Source organism: Aythya ferina (assembly GCF_964211825.1).
Source record: "Aythya ferina genome assembly, chromosome: 29".
Lineage (NCBI taxonomy): Eukaryota > Metazoa > Chordata > Aves > Anseriformes > Anatidae > Aythya > Aythya ferina.
Window position 1 is genome coordinate 2,294,871 of NC_140326.1, and position 13,783 is coordinate 2,308,653.

The 13,783-nt window shown below is 64.0% G+C and overlaps 2 protein-coding genes across 6 annotated transcripts in view; both read left to right on the forward strand.

Annotated features, from left to right (window-relative positions):
- OTUD7B (OTU deubiquitinase 7B) overlaps positions 1-5,291 on the forward strand; it is a 34,637-nt gene extending 29,346 nt beyond the window's left edge. For 3 of the 5 annotated variants that reach the window (XM_084500604.1, XM_084500605.1, XM_084500607.1), the window contains 3 exons: positions 134-1,434; positions 2,231-2,368; positions 2,759-2,858. In XM_084500604.1, coding sequence (XP_084356730.1) covers positions 134-1,434; positions 2,231-2,368; positions 2,759-2,849 — 1,530 coding nt within the window. In that variant the 3' untranslated portion in view covers positions 2,850-2,858. Of the gene's footprint in view, positions 1-133; positions 1,644-2,230; positions 2,369-2,758; positions 2,859-2,911 lie in introns of those variants that run through there. The other 2 variants (XM_084500606.1, XR_014686225.1) reach the window with 2 other exon arrangements.
- Positions 5,292-7,706: 2,415 nt separating this feature from the next.
- MTMR11 (myotubularin related protein 11) lies at positions 7,707-13,041 on the forward strand. Its single transcript, XM_084500608.1, has 15 exons — positions 7,707-7,887; positions 8,143-8,273; positions 8,996-9,068; positions 9,166-9,308; positions 9,418-9,680; positions 9,776-9,863; positions 9,965-10,053; positions 10,176-10,297; positions 10,410-10,473; positions 10,734-10,804; positions 10,884-11,056; positions 11,134-11,304; positions 11,510-11,704; positions 11,959-12,231; positions 12,772-13,041. The coding sequence occupies exons 1-15, from the start codon at positions 7,728-7,730 to the stop codon at positions 12,901-12,903; spliced, it is 2,148 nt and encodes a 715-aa protein (XP_084356734.1). The 5' UTR covers positions 7,707-7,727; the 3' UTR covers positions 12,904-13,041.
- The last annotated feature ends 742 nt before the right edge of the window (positions 13,042-13,783 follow it).

Genomic DNA, 13,783 nt, shown 5'->3' on the forward strand with positions numbered 1-13,783 from the left:
CCGGATCTGAGAGCCACCACTTATCCCCTCTGTTCTCCTAGCGAGTGCTTGCCTCCATTTATTTCACCTTCAGCCTGAAAAGGCTTATCTGAGGAACTTATCTGACTTTGATACGTGTTTTCTTTCTCCCTAGGCGCCTCTGGCCCAGCCAGAATCCCCCACAGCCTCCGCAGGAGACGACGCTCGATCAGCTGCGGAGTCAGGGGAGTCCGACAAGGAGTCGGTCTGCAGCAGCTCGGCAAGCAACGGCGGCAGCAGGGGTTGCAAGGACAAAGAGAAACCAAAGAAAGACCGAGAAAAGGACAAGGAAAAGGATAAAAAACGAGCAGACTCGGTTGCTAACAAGCTGGGCAGCTTTGGCAAGACTTTGGGAAGCAAGCTAAAAAAGAACATGGGAGGGTTGATGCACAGCAAAAGTATGAAGGGAGGCGTGAGCAACGGGCAGGGAGATACCTTGGAGAAGAAAAAGAAGGGATCCTTGAAGTCAAGGAAAGGAAGCAAAGAGGAATCTTCCCAAGGAGACTTGTCGGCTCCCGTGGAGAAAACCTGCCCGGGGAAAGCAGCCCCCGAGAAGTCGTCGGACCCCTACAAGTACAGCAACGACGTGAGGCTGAGCCTCAGCATCCTCCGGGCTGCCATGCAGGGAGAGCGCAAGTTCATCTTCGCCGGCCACCTCAAGACCAGCAACAGGCTCCAGTACCAGGAGGAGATGATCCAGCAGTACCTGCTGGACGCCGAGGAGCGCTTTTTGGCCGAGCAGAAGCAAAAGGAGGCAGAGAAGAAGGCGCTGGCGAGCGCTGCCCCCGCCAAGAGGCTGGAGCCGGAGCTGAACGCCCACAAGGGCGAGGAGGCGATGCTCAGCCCCGCGTACCCCCAACCTCCTCCTGCTTACGCCATCCAGACCCCGGATTTGGCCCTCGGTGCGAAGATGGCAGCTTTTCCCTCCAGCTACTCGGGCGTCTTCACCTTCCCCAGGCCCTCAGTGGCCAGCAGCACGGAAGGAGGATCTCACCCCCCCGGCTTCCCCGACGGCCGGCGCCAGGTCGCGGGGGGGCCCTGCAGCAGCCTCCCCCCTTACGCCACCCTCCCCAGGCACTGCGGCCAGCCCCGGCCGAGCCCCCACGCCTCCAGCCCATCCCACGCCGGGCGATTTTCCCCCACGGACACGGATTCTCAGCCCGGCTTCCCGGCGGCGGAGCGCGAGGGTCCTGGCGGTTCGGCCCCGCACAGCAACGGCTGCCGGGAGCAGGCGGAGCAGGACGGCTCGCAGAAAGGAGCGGACAAAACCAGGGGCCGGGCTCTTTATAACGTCCAGCAGACCAAATGCAAGCAGCCCAACTGCAGCTTCTACGGGCACCCAGAAACCGGGAACTTCTGCTCCTGCTGCTACAGGGAGGAGCTGAAGCGCAAGGAGCGGGAGGCTCTGGTACACAGGTTCTGAGCGCTCTGTGCCCGCGCTGCTCTTCGGACCCGTGGCACGTGGGGGGGCTGCAATAACGCCCGGAGTTTTCCCCCTCCCCTCCCCACGCTCCTCTCCCTGTCCGTGGAAGGAGGGAGGCGGCGGGCGCCTGGCCGGGCTGAGGAGCGCGATGCCCTCCTCCCCGCGGCCTCGCCACGAGCACGGGCGCCTTGGACGGGCTCTGGTTAGCCAGGGGGGGCTCTGGTTAGCCAGGGGGGGCTCAGGTTAGCCAGGGGGGCTCGGGTTAGCCAGCCGCCGTGGAGGGCGAGCTGAGGTCGGAGCACGAGGCGCGGGGGCTCCTCGCCGCCGATCCAGACCAAAGCTTCGGGGGCAGCGAGCGCCCCACGGGTCCTCCGGCCGGGCTCCACCCTCACTTCTCGTAGCGCTTCTCCCGAATCGAGCGAAAAATGCCCCAGCAATTTCAGTTAGAAAGCCTCAGACCTTTGAATTGAGAGGTTTTTAATTTCTTTTTTTCTTTCTTTTTTTTTTTTTTAACACCGTTTTTATTTTATGTGATGTTTTCTGGTACTGAGAGGAGCTTAGTCGGAAGAGGACGTTATTTTATTTTATTATTTTATTTTGTTTTTGTTTTCGGTTTGAACTCGTTCTGAGCCCAGCGGACGTCTCCCAGCGCCCCGCAGCAGCGGGCTCGGGGCGCTGCCCTTCCGAGGGGCTCGGCTCTTTGTTTTTAAACATTACTTTCAAATTCTTCTTGGGGTGGGAGGGGGACGGGGTGGTCACAGCGCTGAGTGGCTTTGAGTTTTCCTGCAGAAGTGCTGTGCGGAACCGTTACCGGTACAGTCGAAGCGACTTAGAATCGACGGAGAAACGAGGTCAGTGTCTCCACCCAGCAATAACCGACGGCGTGGAGAAGCAGGGAGGACAAAGAGCGCCCCGCGGCACCGGGAGGTAAATCTGCACCGGGCTGCCCTTAGCTTACAGCTGTGCGTGGACACACACACACGATAACTCTTTCTACTTGAGCAAGCTACTTCCATACTACCTCTGTTCTGCTGAATAGAATTAACTCGGCTCCATTTTGCTGAGCCACGTTAACTGACCTTAGGCTGAGTAATATTAAAGATATTTTTGATAATAGGGCTAAAGAGTGAAATGTAAGAATAACAAACCCGTTCCTGCGTTCCTCCCACACTCGCTGTGGTCCATCCACTACGTCCCCTTCTCCCCGGCCGAGCCCCGCGGCGCGGCACGAGCGCTGCCCTGAGCTCCCCGTTTTTCGGGGCGGGTGTAACTTTAGCACTGCAATGTTTGCACAGATCTTTTTTTTTGTAACTGTAGATCCCGAACTGGACTCGATCCTCGTTCCAGTCCTGTAGAGAGCAAAGGTTCAGCATTTGACCGCGTGGAAATAAAACGTGAATTACGCTGATGAGTCAAAGCTTTACAACATTCCCTCGTTTTTTTGTTTTTTGTTTTTTTTTTTCCCAAAAGGCACCAAACTATGCAATCCCTTCCTGCGCTGATCCCCCACCGCCCGCCACGTGGAGAAGGGAAAAGAGAAAAGGGGCAGAGAGGGTGAAAGTGTGCTTAACACTGGGGACTCACCTGAAGCCTTATTCTCACAAATACACTAAGGCTTTCTTCTAACGTACAAGTTTTAAAGGTTTAATGTACGTCTAAAAAAACAACAACCCAGCCCCAAAATAAGGCTTTTCCTGTCGGAGATGGCTGCTTTTGGCTTTGTTAAAGCAGGAAAGGCCCTGCAGGTGCTCCCACCGGGGCAGCTCAGCCCCGCTGGGGCTGGGTTTGGGCTGTCGCGCTCGAAGCCAACAGCCTGGAAATATCCCAGCTCCTTCACCCCTCTAACTCAAGCTGTTCTTTTGGGTTTTGTTAAATCGCTGCTACTCAGAGCGTAGATAAGCCTTGCCCGGCTGCCAAAGGGGCACTGAAGTAAGGTCGATGCAGGTGGGGGTTTTCCTTAGGGTCCCTTTGCCCGGCGGCGTGGGGTCCTGGGGCTGGCATGCGGTCGGGGAGGCGTGCAGGGTGAGTGCTGCGGGCGTGCTGTGATCCTGGAGTGATGCAAGGCGGCGAATTTCTCCCTGGGGTTGGGTTCAGGTGCGTTGGATTCACTGCAGGGGCGAGAGCGCACGCGGTCGGTTCCGTGCCGGCGGCTCTCCCCCCGGTCACCCTGCATCAATCCGTTGGTGTAACCCAAATATCAACAAACCCAAGTGGTTTTCTTTTTTAAAAATGAAACAAAACCCAACTTGGTGTGCGGGGATCTCTTTCTGCCTCTTCTTTTTCCTGTGCCCCAGAGCAGCAGAATCCTTTGGGGGCTGCCGAGAGCACGAGGAGCGGGGCCGCTCCGTGCCCCCCACCCAAAACCACAGGCAGGGGAGGACAGAAGGCACAAATCGCTGCTCCACCAGCTCACTGCCCCTCTCCTGCTTTTTTGGGGAGAATTGTCCCCATTTCGGCCAACCTCAACCCACCCGAGGGGGCCGTGCGGAGCAGCCGGTGTCGGCCAGCTGCTGGAGCTGCTGCTGCTCCTCCTCCTTCTGAGGGTTTTTGGGGGAGAAAAGGGGATTTTGGACGAGTGCTTTGTGCCCACTGCTGATGCCGTGGCCCTGCCGGTGAGGTTTGGCCGCAGATCCCCGACGGCCGCAGCCCTGGGACCCTGGGGGTGGAGGTGAGGGGCGAAGTTCCCCCCAAATTAATTCCCCAGTTCCCTGTTTTGGGGTCGGTTTTGAAGCCCAGCCCCGTGGCTTGTGCTCGATCTGCCGTTTTTATCGCCGTCACTACAGCTCGTAGCTTTTTTGAAGTCAAAACGGGGGAAAAAAACACAACTTCAGGCAAAATTAGGTTTCCAGTGAAAAGAGTAAAATAGCAAAGAGTATTTTTTCTACGAAGTGCAGAATCTCAGCTGTTCCCTGAGCATCCCTGAGCCCAAACCTTCCTGCCTTACTCACCGAATCGAGGGAATCGGCCGCGTTTCTTCAGTACTGCTAAGGATTTTTTCAGGTCATTTTTGTTTCCTTTATGGTGAAACTAATGATTATTATTTTTTTTTTTTTCTATGGGACTATTAAATACAACTTATATTTATTGGAAGACATTTCCCAACCACCCGTTCCTTTCCCTAACCACGCTAAAGCCCCTGCCCACGCCGTATTTTAGGGTTTTGATATATATTTTAGGGGCTCGATATATTTTTGGTACCTTTTTTTTTGTTTTTTAAGGGGGGGGGTGGGAGAGCGAGAGCAGCTCATGCTCCACAGCACCTCGCACGGAGGCACCAAAACACCCGAGGGTTTTTCTCCTGTATCTGCCCCGCCGGCGTGCGAAGGAGATGGGGAAGGGGAGGCTGCGCCTCGATCCCAAGGTCTCGAAACAAGTGCCCTTAGCGGTGTAACGGGAAGAAACTTTGCTGCCATCGGGACCTGGGGGGGTTCTGCACAGCCTGGCCCTCCTGCAGTAAAGATCCACGACTCTTTTGGGCCGTTTTCGTTTTGTCTTAGCCCCGGCTCCCATCCTGCAGCTTGGGTTTTGACCCCATATTGTCCCCATCTCACCCGGGCTCCCCAAACGAGCTCCGTAACGTCCCCCGTGCCCCTCCTGGGAGGTGTTGGGGGGGATGCTCCGGTCTTCACCCATCGCACAAGAGGTGACCTGAATTAATTCTGCAACCGTTTATCCGCAAAATCCTTTTTTTTTTTTTTTTTTTAAATTAATATCGGGTTGGCGATTTCTACTCCTCGTTCGAGCACTGCTGTACTGAGCACTAGATGGCGCGTTGTAATCGGGCTGTTCACGGCACCCTTCATTTATGCTACCCTAGATTCACTGACAATAAACGACGTTCAACTAATTACCACCGCCGGCGGCCGTGCCTCCTTCCTGCGCCTTGGGACGAGCGTCGCCCCCACTCCAGGCCCTTCCACCACGTCCCCCCCCCAACTGTTTTGCGGGGACGTGTTGGGTTTCTTGGCTTTTCCCATCAATACGAGGAGTTCGGGGAGAATTTCTTCTCTTTGGGTGCTCCCTGGGGGGCTGCTTTTAAAGGGGACCCCCCCCCAGCTGCTGCTCCAGCCCCGGTCACGTCCCTCGTCCCCCTTCTGGAGGGGCCTTCCCCTGGTGTTTTGGGGCTGTCAGGTGAAGTATTTAAAATTCACCCAAAGGCTTAGCACAGCGTGGTGATAAAATCCAGCTCCTTGCCAACGCCGGCTGCTTCGGCGGGTTCAGAAATTAGGAAACCCCACGGAGCTGCAGCCGGCTCCATCCAGCCCCAGGGCCGTGCACGCCTGCACCCTCTTCCTCCCCGTGGCGCTATTTTGGGGGTGAAACGGGGTTTCTGGGTGCAGGTTTGGGTTCAGAAGGCATCAGCAGGGCGAAGAGCAAAGGTCTGGGTGCAGCCGAGCACTAAATCAGCTGGATTGATCCCTACATGAACTCGCAGGACTTTGGCCAACGCTCGGAGGCTTCGCCCCGGCTCCGGGTGCAGCCCCCCTGGATTTTAGCCGTGGGGCGTTACGGGAGCGCCCCGGGCTGGGTGGGACAGCTCCGCTCCCTCCTGGAGCAGAACAAAATGCCAACTATTGCAGCTTTTGCTCCATCCACCTGCCCCCACGCTGCAGCCAGGCCTGGCTGGGAGCCCGAGGAAGGGTTCTGCTGATGGCCCCCAGCCCCGCGCCTCCCCCTTGGGGACATCCTGGGGGTGTCCCGGTGCCATCGAGCTCCCCACATTTTGGAGCTGCTTCCAAACCCCAAAGCAGGCTGCTCCCCCCCTTTGTGCCCTTAATAATGCAAATTTGGGGGTAAGGGGTGTTTGCTGGCTGGGGGATGCAGGGTGAGGTTTTGGGGCTGGTTGGAAACGTGCCGTGGTGCTACCGGGCACTGAGAGCCCCTGTGGGGTCAGGGGAGCTCAGAGCAGGTTCCTGCGGGGTTTCTTTGCCTGCCCCCAGCCCCTAGAGCAGTGGGATTTTTTTTTATTCTTGCCCTCGGCGCTTTCCCTTCCTCCCAGGGCCGTGCTCAGCGCCACGTCGGTGCCGGCTCGCCAATTTTCCTGCAGCTTTCGGGGCAGCCCCATGGCCCGGGCTGACCCCGAGCTGGCGCAGAGGCTGCCCCAGCACCGATCCCTGGCCTTGGAGCCCGTCCTTGGCCCCAAGCCCTGCAGGAAATTCTTCTCATCCGCAAGGTGCTGGGGCTGGGGACCCATCCAAGCCCCCCCCCGGGGGGCCCTGGGGCTGCGCTGCCGGGTGATTTTCCTACAGGTGGAAAATCGGGGTGCACGACGCTGAGGCTCCCCCAAAAAGCTGGAGGCAAAAAGGGCCCCAAATAGGATTTTAGTGCTCCGATGCCTTCCCAAGGCTTAGCCGGTGCCAGTTCTTGGATCTCGGCCACCCCGATCCTGCCCTGGCCAGAGGGGCTGAGCCAGCGGGGTTGGCTTTTGGGGTCCCCGGGGGTTCCACCTGCTGCCGGGAGCGGGGTCAGGACCCCCGGATCCCCCCGAGGGGGGCCCACACGGTGCCGCTTGGCACGGCCCGGCCAGCGGCGGCTTTTCCGGGGTTGGGAGGAGATGGCGATGCCTCAGCGATGAGTCACGGAGCGCCTCGATCCTCCCCGGCACCGCCACTTGGCCTCCGTGGGGAGCCCGCGGGAGCCTCGGGGTGCCCCCAGGGGAAGGTGCGGGGATGGGACGGGGGCACCCGAACAGGACCGGGTGAATCCCGGCTGTGCACGGGTCCCCCGTGGGGTTCGGGGAGCTGAGCGCCCTTCCTCCGGCTCCTTATGGGGTGTGGGGAGCTGAGCATCCCCTGCCGGCACCAGGCGGCCCTAATAGGGTTTAGGGAGCTGCGTGTCCTCCCCCCAGCACTGTGAGCACCTTGTGGGGTGCCAGGAGCTGGACACCCCCCTCTGGCACCAGTGATCCCTTTTGGGGTGCCGGGAGCTGCAGGTCCCCCCATGCCCCCAGCACCCCGCATCCCTTTGGGGGTTCAGTGAGCTGCATACCCCCCCCCGGCACCCCGCATCCCTTTTGGGGTTCAGGGAACCGTCACCCCCCCGTGCCCCCCAGCACCCCACATCCCTTTGGGGGTGCTGGAACCCGCTCAGAGCCCCCCCCCATGCCCACAGGGGGGCCCCCCCTGCCCTCCCCACCCCATTCATTGAACACCTTCCCCCCCCCTTTCTAATGCCGCGGGGGGAAACTGAGGCTGGCGGCGAGCCCCGCGCTGCCGCCGCCGCCTCCGCTCCGCCCTGGCCTCCCGCTGCCAGGAGCCGGCCTCGCTCGGGGAGCGGAGGCCGCGGGATGCCGGGGGGGCCGCGGGCGGCCGAAACGGGGCGGTTGCTGCCACCTCGGGCTCCCCGCTCTCCTTCCCGTCCCGTTCCCGTCCCGCCCGGGCGGGCAAAGTCCTCCGCCATGAACGGGGAGAGGGGAGGAAGCCGCTCGGCCTTCCCCGGCCTCCCAGGTAGGAGCCTCCGCCGCCGGCCGCGGGCAGGTGGCCGGATGCCGGGGGCCTCCGCGGTGCCGGAGCCTCGGGGGTCTCCGAGGGGGGCACGGGGGGGGGAGGCCGGGGACACGGGGACCGATGGCGAGGGGGGTGTTAGGGGGGGTCACCTACAGCCTGCAGAGCCCCCCTGGGTGTGGGGGGCGTGGGGGGTGTGAGAGGGGCACCCCCCGTCAGCCTCCTCCTCGCCGGAGGCCAACCGGCCCCGTCCCGCAGGGGAGGTGGTGCTGGAGGAGGCTGCGGGCGTGCGGCTGCGGTGCCGCGAAGGAGACGGCTCCGTGCCGGGCACCTTGGTCTGCACCAACCTCCGCGTCGCCTTCCTGGCTGCCCCCGGGCACGGCGTGCAGGTGGGGACCCCCCCGCGACCTCCCCCCAAAAAGACCTCTGAGAGCTCAGCCCGGCTGCATCCCCTCCTCGATCCCGACCCCGCTGCCTCCCGGTCCCAAACGCTCCCGGTTCTGACCCTCTGCTGGCTGCAGCCCCGTCCCCAGCCAGCCCCAACGCGGCCGTGTCCCGATCCCATTGCGGCTGCATCCCAACCCCAGCCCCAGCACATCCTGACCCCGTCCTGCTTCGATCCCAGTGGAATCCCAGCCCCATCCCGACCCCAAACCCAGCCCCATCCTGACCCAAACCCACCCCGACCCCAAACCCAGCCCCATCCCGACCCCAAACCCAGCCCCATCCTAACCCCAATCCTGGCCCCATCCTGATCCCAGCCCCAGCCCCATCCCGACCCCAGCCCCAGCCCCATCCTGATCCCAGCCCCATCCTGACCCCACACTGATCCCATCCCGGCTGCACCCCTGCTTCATCCCATCCCCATCCCGGCCACGTTCCCGACCCTATCCCCGTCCCCCCCCTCTCTCCTCAGACACAGAACCACGATCCCCATTCCCCCCCCACCCGGGGAACTCCTCGCTGCAGGACCGAGGGGGGGGCACAGGGGCTGCCGCGGGTCACGGCACCGGCTGGACGGAGGCCGTGGGGTCCCGGCTGCGGCCCCGCTGCCTTTTTGGGGTACGGGGACGGCTCCCCAAATCCCCAAAAATCCCCAAATCCCCTGCAGCCTCCCGGCTCCGTCGCCCCGCTGCAGAGCGAGCACAACGTGGCGCTGCCCTGCATCCGCAAGCTGGTGGCAGGTAAAGGACTGGGAGGGGGGAAACAACACCCAGGTGGGACAAATGGGGTCGGGGGGGGGCTCGGTGGGCGCTGACGGCCGCCCCCATCCCACCGCAGGCAGCAGCTTCACCAAGGCCAAGGTGCTGACGGCCGCCTCCACCCTCAAGTTCATCCCCGAGGAGCTGCTGATTTTCTGCCGGGATTTCCGCCTGCTGCGCTTCCACTTCCACGAGAACGGGCTGGCCCCACAGGCGTACCGGGTGAGCCGGGGGTGGGGGGCTTCGTGCCTCGATCTGGGGCGACCCCGGGTTTAATTATTAAGGGTGGGGGGCTCACGCGCCGTCCCTGTCCCCTCGCTCCTCTCCGCAGGTGGCCAACGCCATCGCCCAGGCGCGGGAGACGGCCACGTGGCCGTGGGACAGCGGGGACGGCAGCTCCTGGGCAGAAACCAAGCCGGAGGAGGAGGAGGAGGATGAAGAAGAGGAGGAGGAGGAGGAGGGTGATGATGAGGAAGGCTCGGCCCCCACGCTGCTCTTCGAGAGCCTCCCCGACTGGGAGAAGGAGCTGAAGCGCCAGGGCGCCGCGGGCTGGAGGGTGAGCGCCATCAACGAGCGCTTCGACATGGCCCCCAGGTAGGGCTCCAAGGGGCTGCCGGCCCCCACCCCGCTTTTTGGGGGTGGGGGGCACCCACCCTACACCCCCTCCCCGTCCCCCAATTTGCCCACAGCCTGCCCCGCTACCTCTGGGTGCCCAGCGGGCTCCTGGACCACGACCTGAAGCGGACGTTCGCCCACTTCGAGGAGCGCCGCGTGCCCGTGAGTGCCGGGGCGGGAGGGAGGATTTGGGGTGCTGCCGAGGGAGGGGTGACCTGGGGGGTGTCCCCCTGTCCCCCCCCCCGTCCCCGTCTCGCCCGCAGCGGCTGTGCTGGCACCACCCGGGCGGCAGCGACCTGCTGAGATCCGCCGGCTTCCACGCGGCTTCGGAGCCGGGCAGCGAGGACGTGAGGTGAGCACCCCCCGTATCCTTGGCGAGGATTTTGGGGCCGGGTCGGGAGGTTTCAGGGGTGCTGCCCAGCCCGAGGAGAGGCCGTGGGGGTAAATTTTCCGTGTCTCCCCCCCTTCACCCAGGTGCCTGGAGGCGCTGCTGCGTGCCGGCCGCGGGCCGTGCGTGCTGGCCGACACCGCCGAGCTGCCCACCCTGGCCGACATCCAGCTCGCCCACCTCAAGCTGTGGGCGCTCTGCCTGCACGGTGAGAGGGGCACGGGGACATTGGGGGGGACCCCAGGGCTCGTTCTGGGGTGGGGGGGTTGAGGGGGGGACACCCCAAGGCTCCTCGCCCTGCCCTGACCCCCCCCTTTCAGGCGCGGCGCCCGAGGAGAAGTGGCTGTCGGCGCTGGAGGCGACGCGCTGGCTGGACCACGTGCGGTGAGCCTGGGGCGATTTTGGGGTGCAGGGGAAAGCCCGAGCCTCAAAATTCTCCCCCCCCCCCCATTTGGCCCCCCACCCTGTTTCGGGGGTCCTCATCACCCCCAGCAGCCGCAGGGTGACGAGGCGCCGCGGCGGAGGGGTGGCTACCCCGATCCCACAGTTTGGATTGGGGGGGGGGGGGGGATGGAGACCCCCCAGGCAGGCGGGGGCAACATTTTGGGGTGCCCTGACCCCCCCCGCACCCCTCCTCACCCCAGCGCCTGCTTGAGGAAAGCCGTGGAGGTGGCATCGCTGCTGGCTGGGCGCCGCTGCTGCGTCCTCCTGCAAGGTAGAACCGGGCGGCGCAGCGAGATGGGGGGGGGACACCCCAAAAACTGCCCCCACCCCTTAATTTTTCACCATTCCAGAACCTTCCGACCGCGACCTCAACTGCCTGCTGGCCTCCTTGGTGCAGCTCCTGGCCGACCCCCACGCCCGGACCCTCCCCGGTTTCCAGAGCCTGGTGCAGCGCGAGTGGGTTGCCGCCGGCCACCCCTTTCCCCGCCGCCTCGGGCTGCGGCGCGGCAGCCCCCGGGAGGAGGTGGGCGACCCCCAAAACCCCTTAAATCCATCCTAAATCCCCTGGGTATGGGTTGTGACGGGTCGGGGCCCCCGCAGGCGCCGGTGTTCCCGTTGTTCCTGGACTGCACGTGGCAGCTGGTGCGCCAATTCCCGGCGGCTTTCGGCTTCACCGAGGCGTTCCTGCTGGCCCTACACGACGGCGCCTTCCAGCCCTACTGCGGCACCTTCCTCTTCACCTGCCAGCGCCAACGGGGCCGCGGCGGCCCGGTGAGCGGGGTCAGGGGCTCAGCGACCCCCCCGAAACCCCTCCATAAGGTTTAGGGGGGGCTGGGGATCCTCCTCGCCCCCCCAAAGCGGCCGCATCCAGCTCCCGGTTGGCGCCGTGCCTCGGTTTCCCCATCCGTGCCCTAAATTCCCCCCCCTTCCCTAAATTTTTTGGGGGTTCACCCCGTTATTTCTCCCCTCCCCGCAGCGGCAGCCCCGCAGCCAGACCTACACGCCGGTGAACGGCTGCTGGGACCCCCCCCCGGGCAGCCGCCTGCCCCCAGTTTGGGACTGGGCGCTGCGCTACAGCCCCCAGCAGCGGGCGAGATTTCGGAACCCGGCGGGGGGGGGCGGCGGCACCCTGAGCCCCCCCGACACCGAGAGCCCCCAAACCACGGCCACGGTGAGCCATGGGGGGGGTCTGGGGGGGGATGAGGGTGCTCGAGCACCCCCTGCATTTTTTCCCCCATTTTCCCTAACCCCCATTTTTTCCACCCCTTTTACCCCAACCCCTATTCCCCCCCCCGTTTTCCCTAACCCCCATTTTTTCCACCCCCTTTTTCCCCTAACCCCTCTTTTTTCTCCCCATTTTCCCCGACCACCACCTTTTCCACCCCCTTTTGCCCCTAACCCCTCGTTTTTTCCCCCATTTCCCAGCCCCCCGATTCCTGGCCAGGCGGGGGGGCCGGGGAGGTGTTGGCGTTGGCCAAGGGCTCGCTGTGCCCCCAGCCCCTCCCGTGGCGCAGCGGCCGCCCCCCCCCCCGTTTGCTGCGCTGGGCCCCCTCCCTCGAGAGCCTCAGCGAGCGGGGGGGGGGCTCTGGGGGCAGCCCCGTCCCCAGCCCCCCCCGGGGGCTGCTCCTGCCCTGCGCCGCGGGACCCTCGGTGCGGCTCTGGCGTCGCTGCTACCTGCGGGGCCTGCCCGAAAGTCAGGTGTGGGGGGGGGGGAAATGGGGTTGGGGGGGGAAAAAAAGGGGGTTGGGGGGGTCTGGGGGGGAAAAAGGGGCTGGGGGGGGAAAAAGGGGGCTGGGGGGGGTCTTGGGGGAGGGAAAAGGGGGCTGGGGGGGGAAAAAAGGGGCTGGGGGGGGAAAAGGGGGCTGGGGGGGTGAAAGGGGCTGGGGGGGAAAAAGGGGGCTGGGGGGGGAAAGGGGGCTGGGGGGAGAAGTGGGGGGAAAATGAGTCATGGGGGGGGAAACTGGGTCACAAGGGGGGAAAATTGGGTTGTGGGGGGGGGAAACTGAGTTGGGGGGGGGAACTGAATTATGGGAGGGGGGGAATTGGGTTCCTGGGGGGGAAACTGGGTCCCGGGGGGGCTGCGCGGTGCTGGGGTTCCCGGGTGGGCGCCCCCCCGAGGGGCTCCCCGTCTTGGAGCAGATTCCTGCCCCCCCCCAGCCTGTGCGGGACGGGGTTTTGGGGTCCCACCCTGCCCCCCGTGTCCGTCCGTCCGTCCTAACAGGTGTCCCCCCCCCACAGCACGGCCGCTTCGCCCCCTCCCCGGCCGGGCTGGCGGAGGAGCTGACGCTGCTCCAGGACCGCCTCAGCGCCTGGCAAGCCCAGGGACTCCGCACCAGGGCCGCCGGCAGCCCCCTGGCACCGTCGCGATAAGTCGCGATAGCAGCAGGACAGAGCTGGTCCCTCACGGGGGGGTGACCCCAAGGCTCCCCTATGGGGTTTTTTGGGGGAGAACAGCCCCCAAAGCACCCCACGGCCTCTCTACTGCTGCCTCCCTGCTCCTTGCTGGGGCTCCTGTGGCTTTTTGGGGCTGTTGGCAGCGTTTTGGGGCTGTTTTGCAGCGTTTTGGGTCCAGCGCTTGCTTTCTGGGGCCGTCGCAGGCTTTTTGGGGCCAGCGTTTGCTTTTTGGGGCTGACGCAGGCTTTTTGGGGCCAGCTCCTGCCACGCTGCTTCCTGGCTGCTCTGGAAGAGGCTGAGCACCCCAGGGGTGCCACGGGCGCCCTGGCACAGCCGATTTTCCCTTTTTTTGCCTTAAAATCCTTGCTACCTCCAGGTGCCTTGGGGCTGGGCTCACCACCCCGGGCCCGCGCCACCGGCCCCACCGCGGGGTCGCTTTGCTCCCAGAGGGGCCGAGCTTTGCTGGGGGCCCAGTGCCACGCCCCTGTCGGCGACACGCTGTCGCGATATGGGAGGGGCAGGGACCCCAGGGCTCGGCTGGGCTGCCGGGGCTGTGAAGAGGAAAAGGGGGGCTCTGAGCGCCGGCAGCCCCCGGCCGTGCACTTTTATAGAGGTTTGTGTCGGGATCTCGCCCGCACGCGGCGGTTTGCACTTTTTATCGCGATTTATGTCGGGGAGCTCAATAAAGTGGCTCTGCGGGCACTGTGGCGTGGCTCTGAGTGAACGACCCGGGCTGGGGGCTCTGGACTGGGGTGGGGGTGCCCGGTCCCAGCCGCGCTGCCGGCCGCGGGGCCGATATCGCCACCTATCGCGGCGGGGCTATCGCGACATAACAGGCCCGGCCTCAACATGGCGC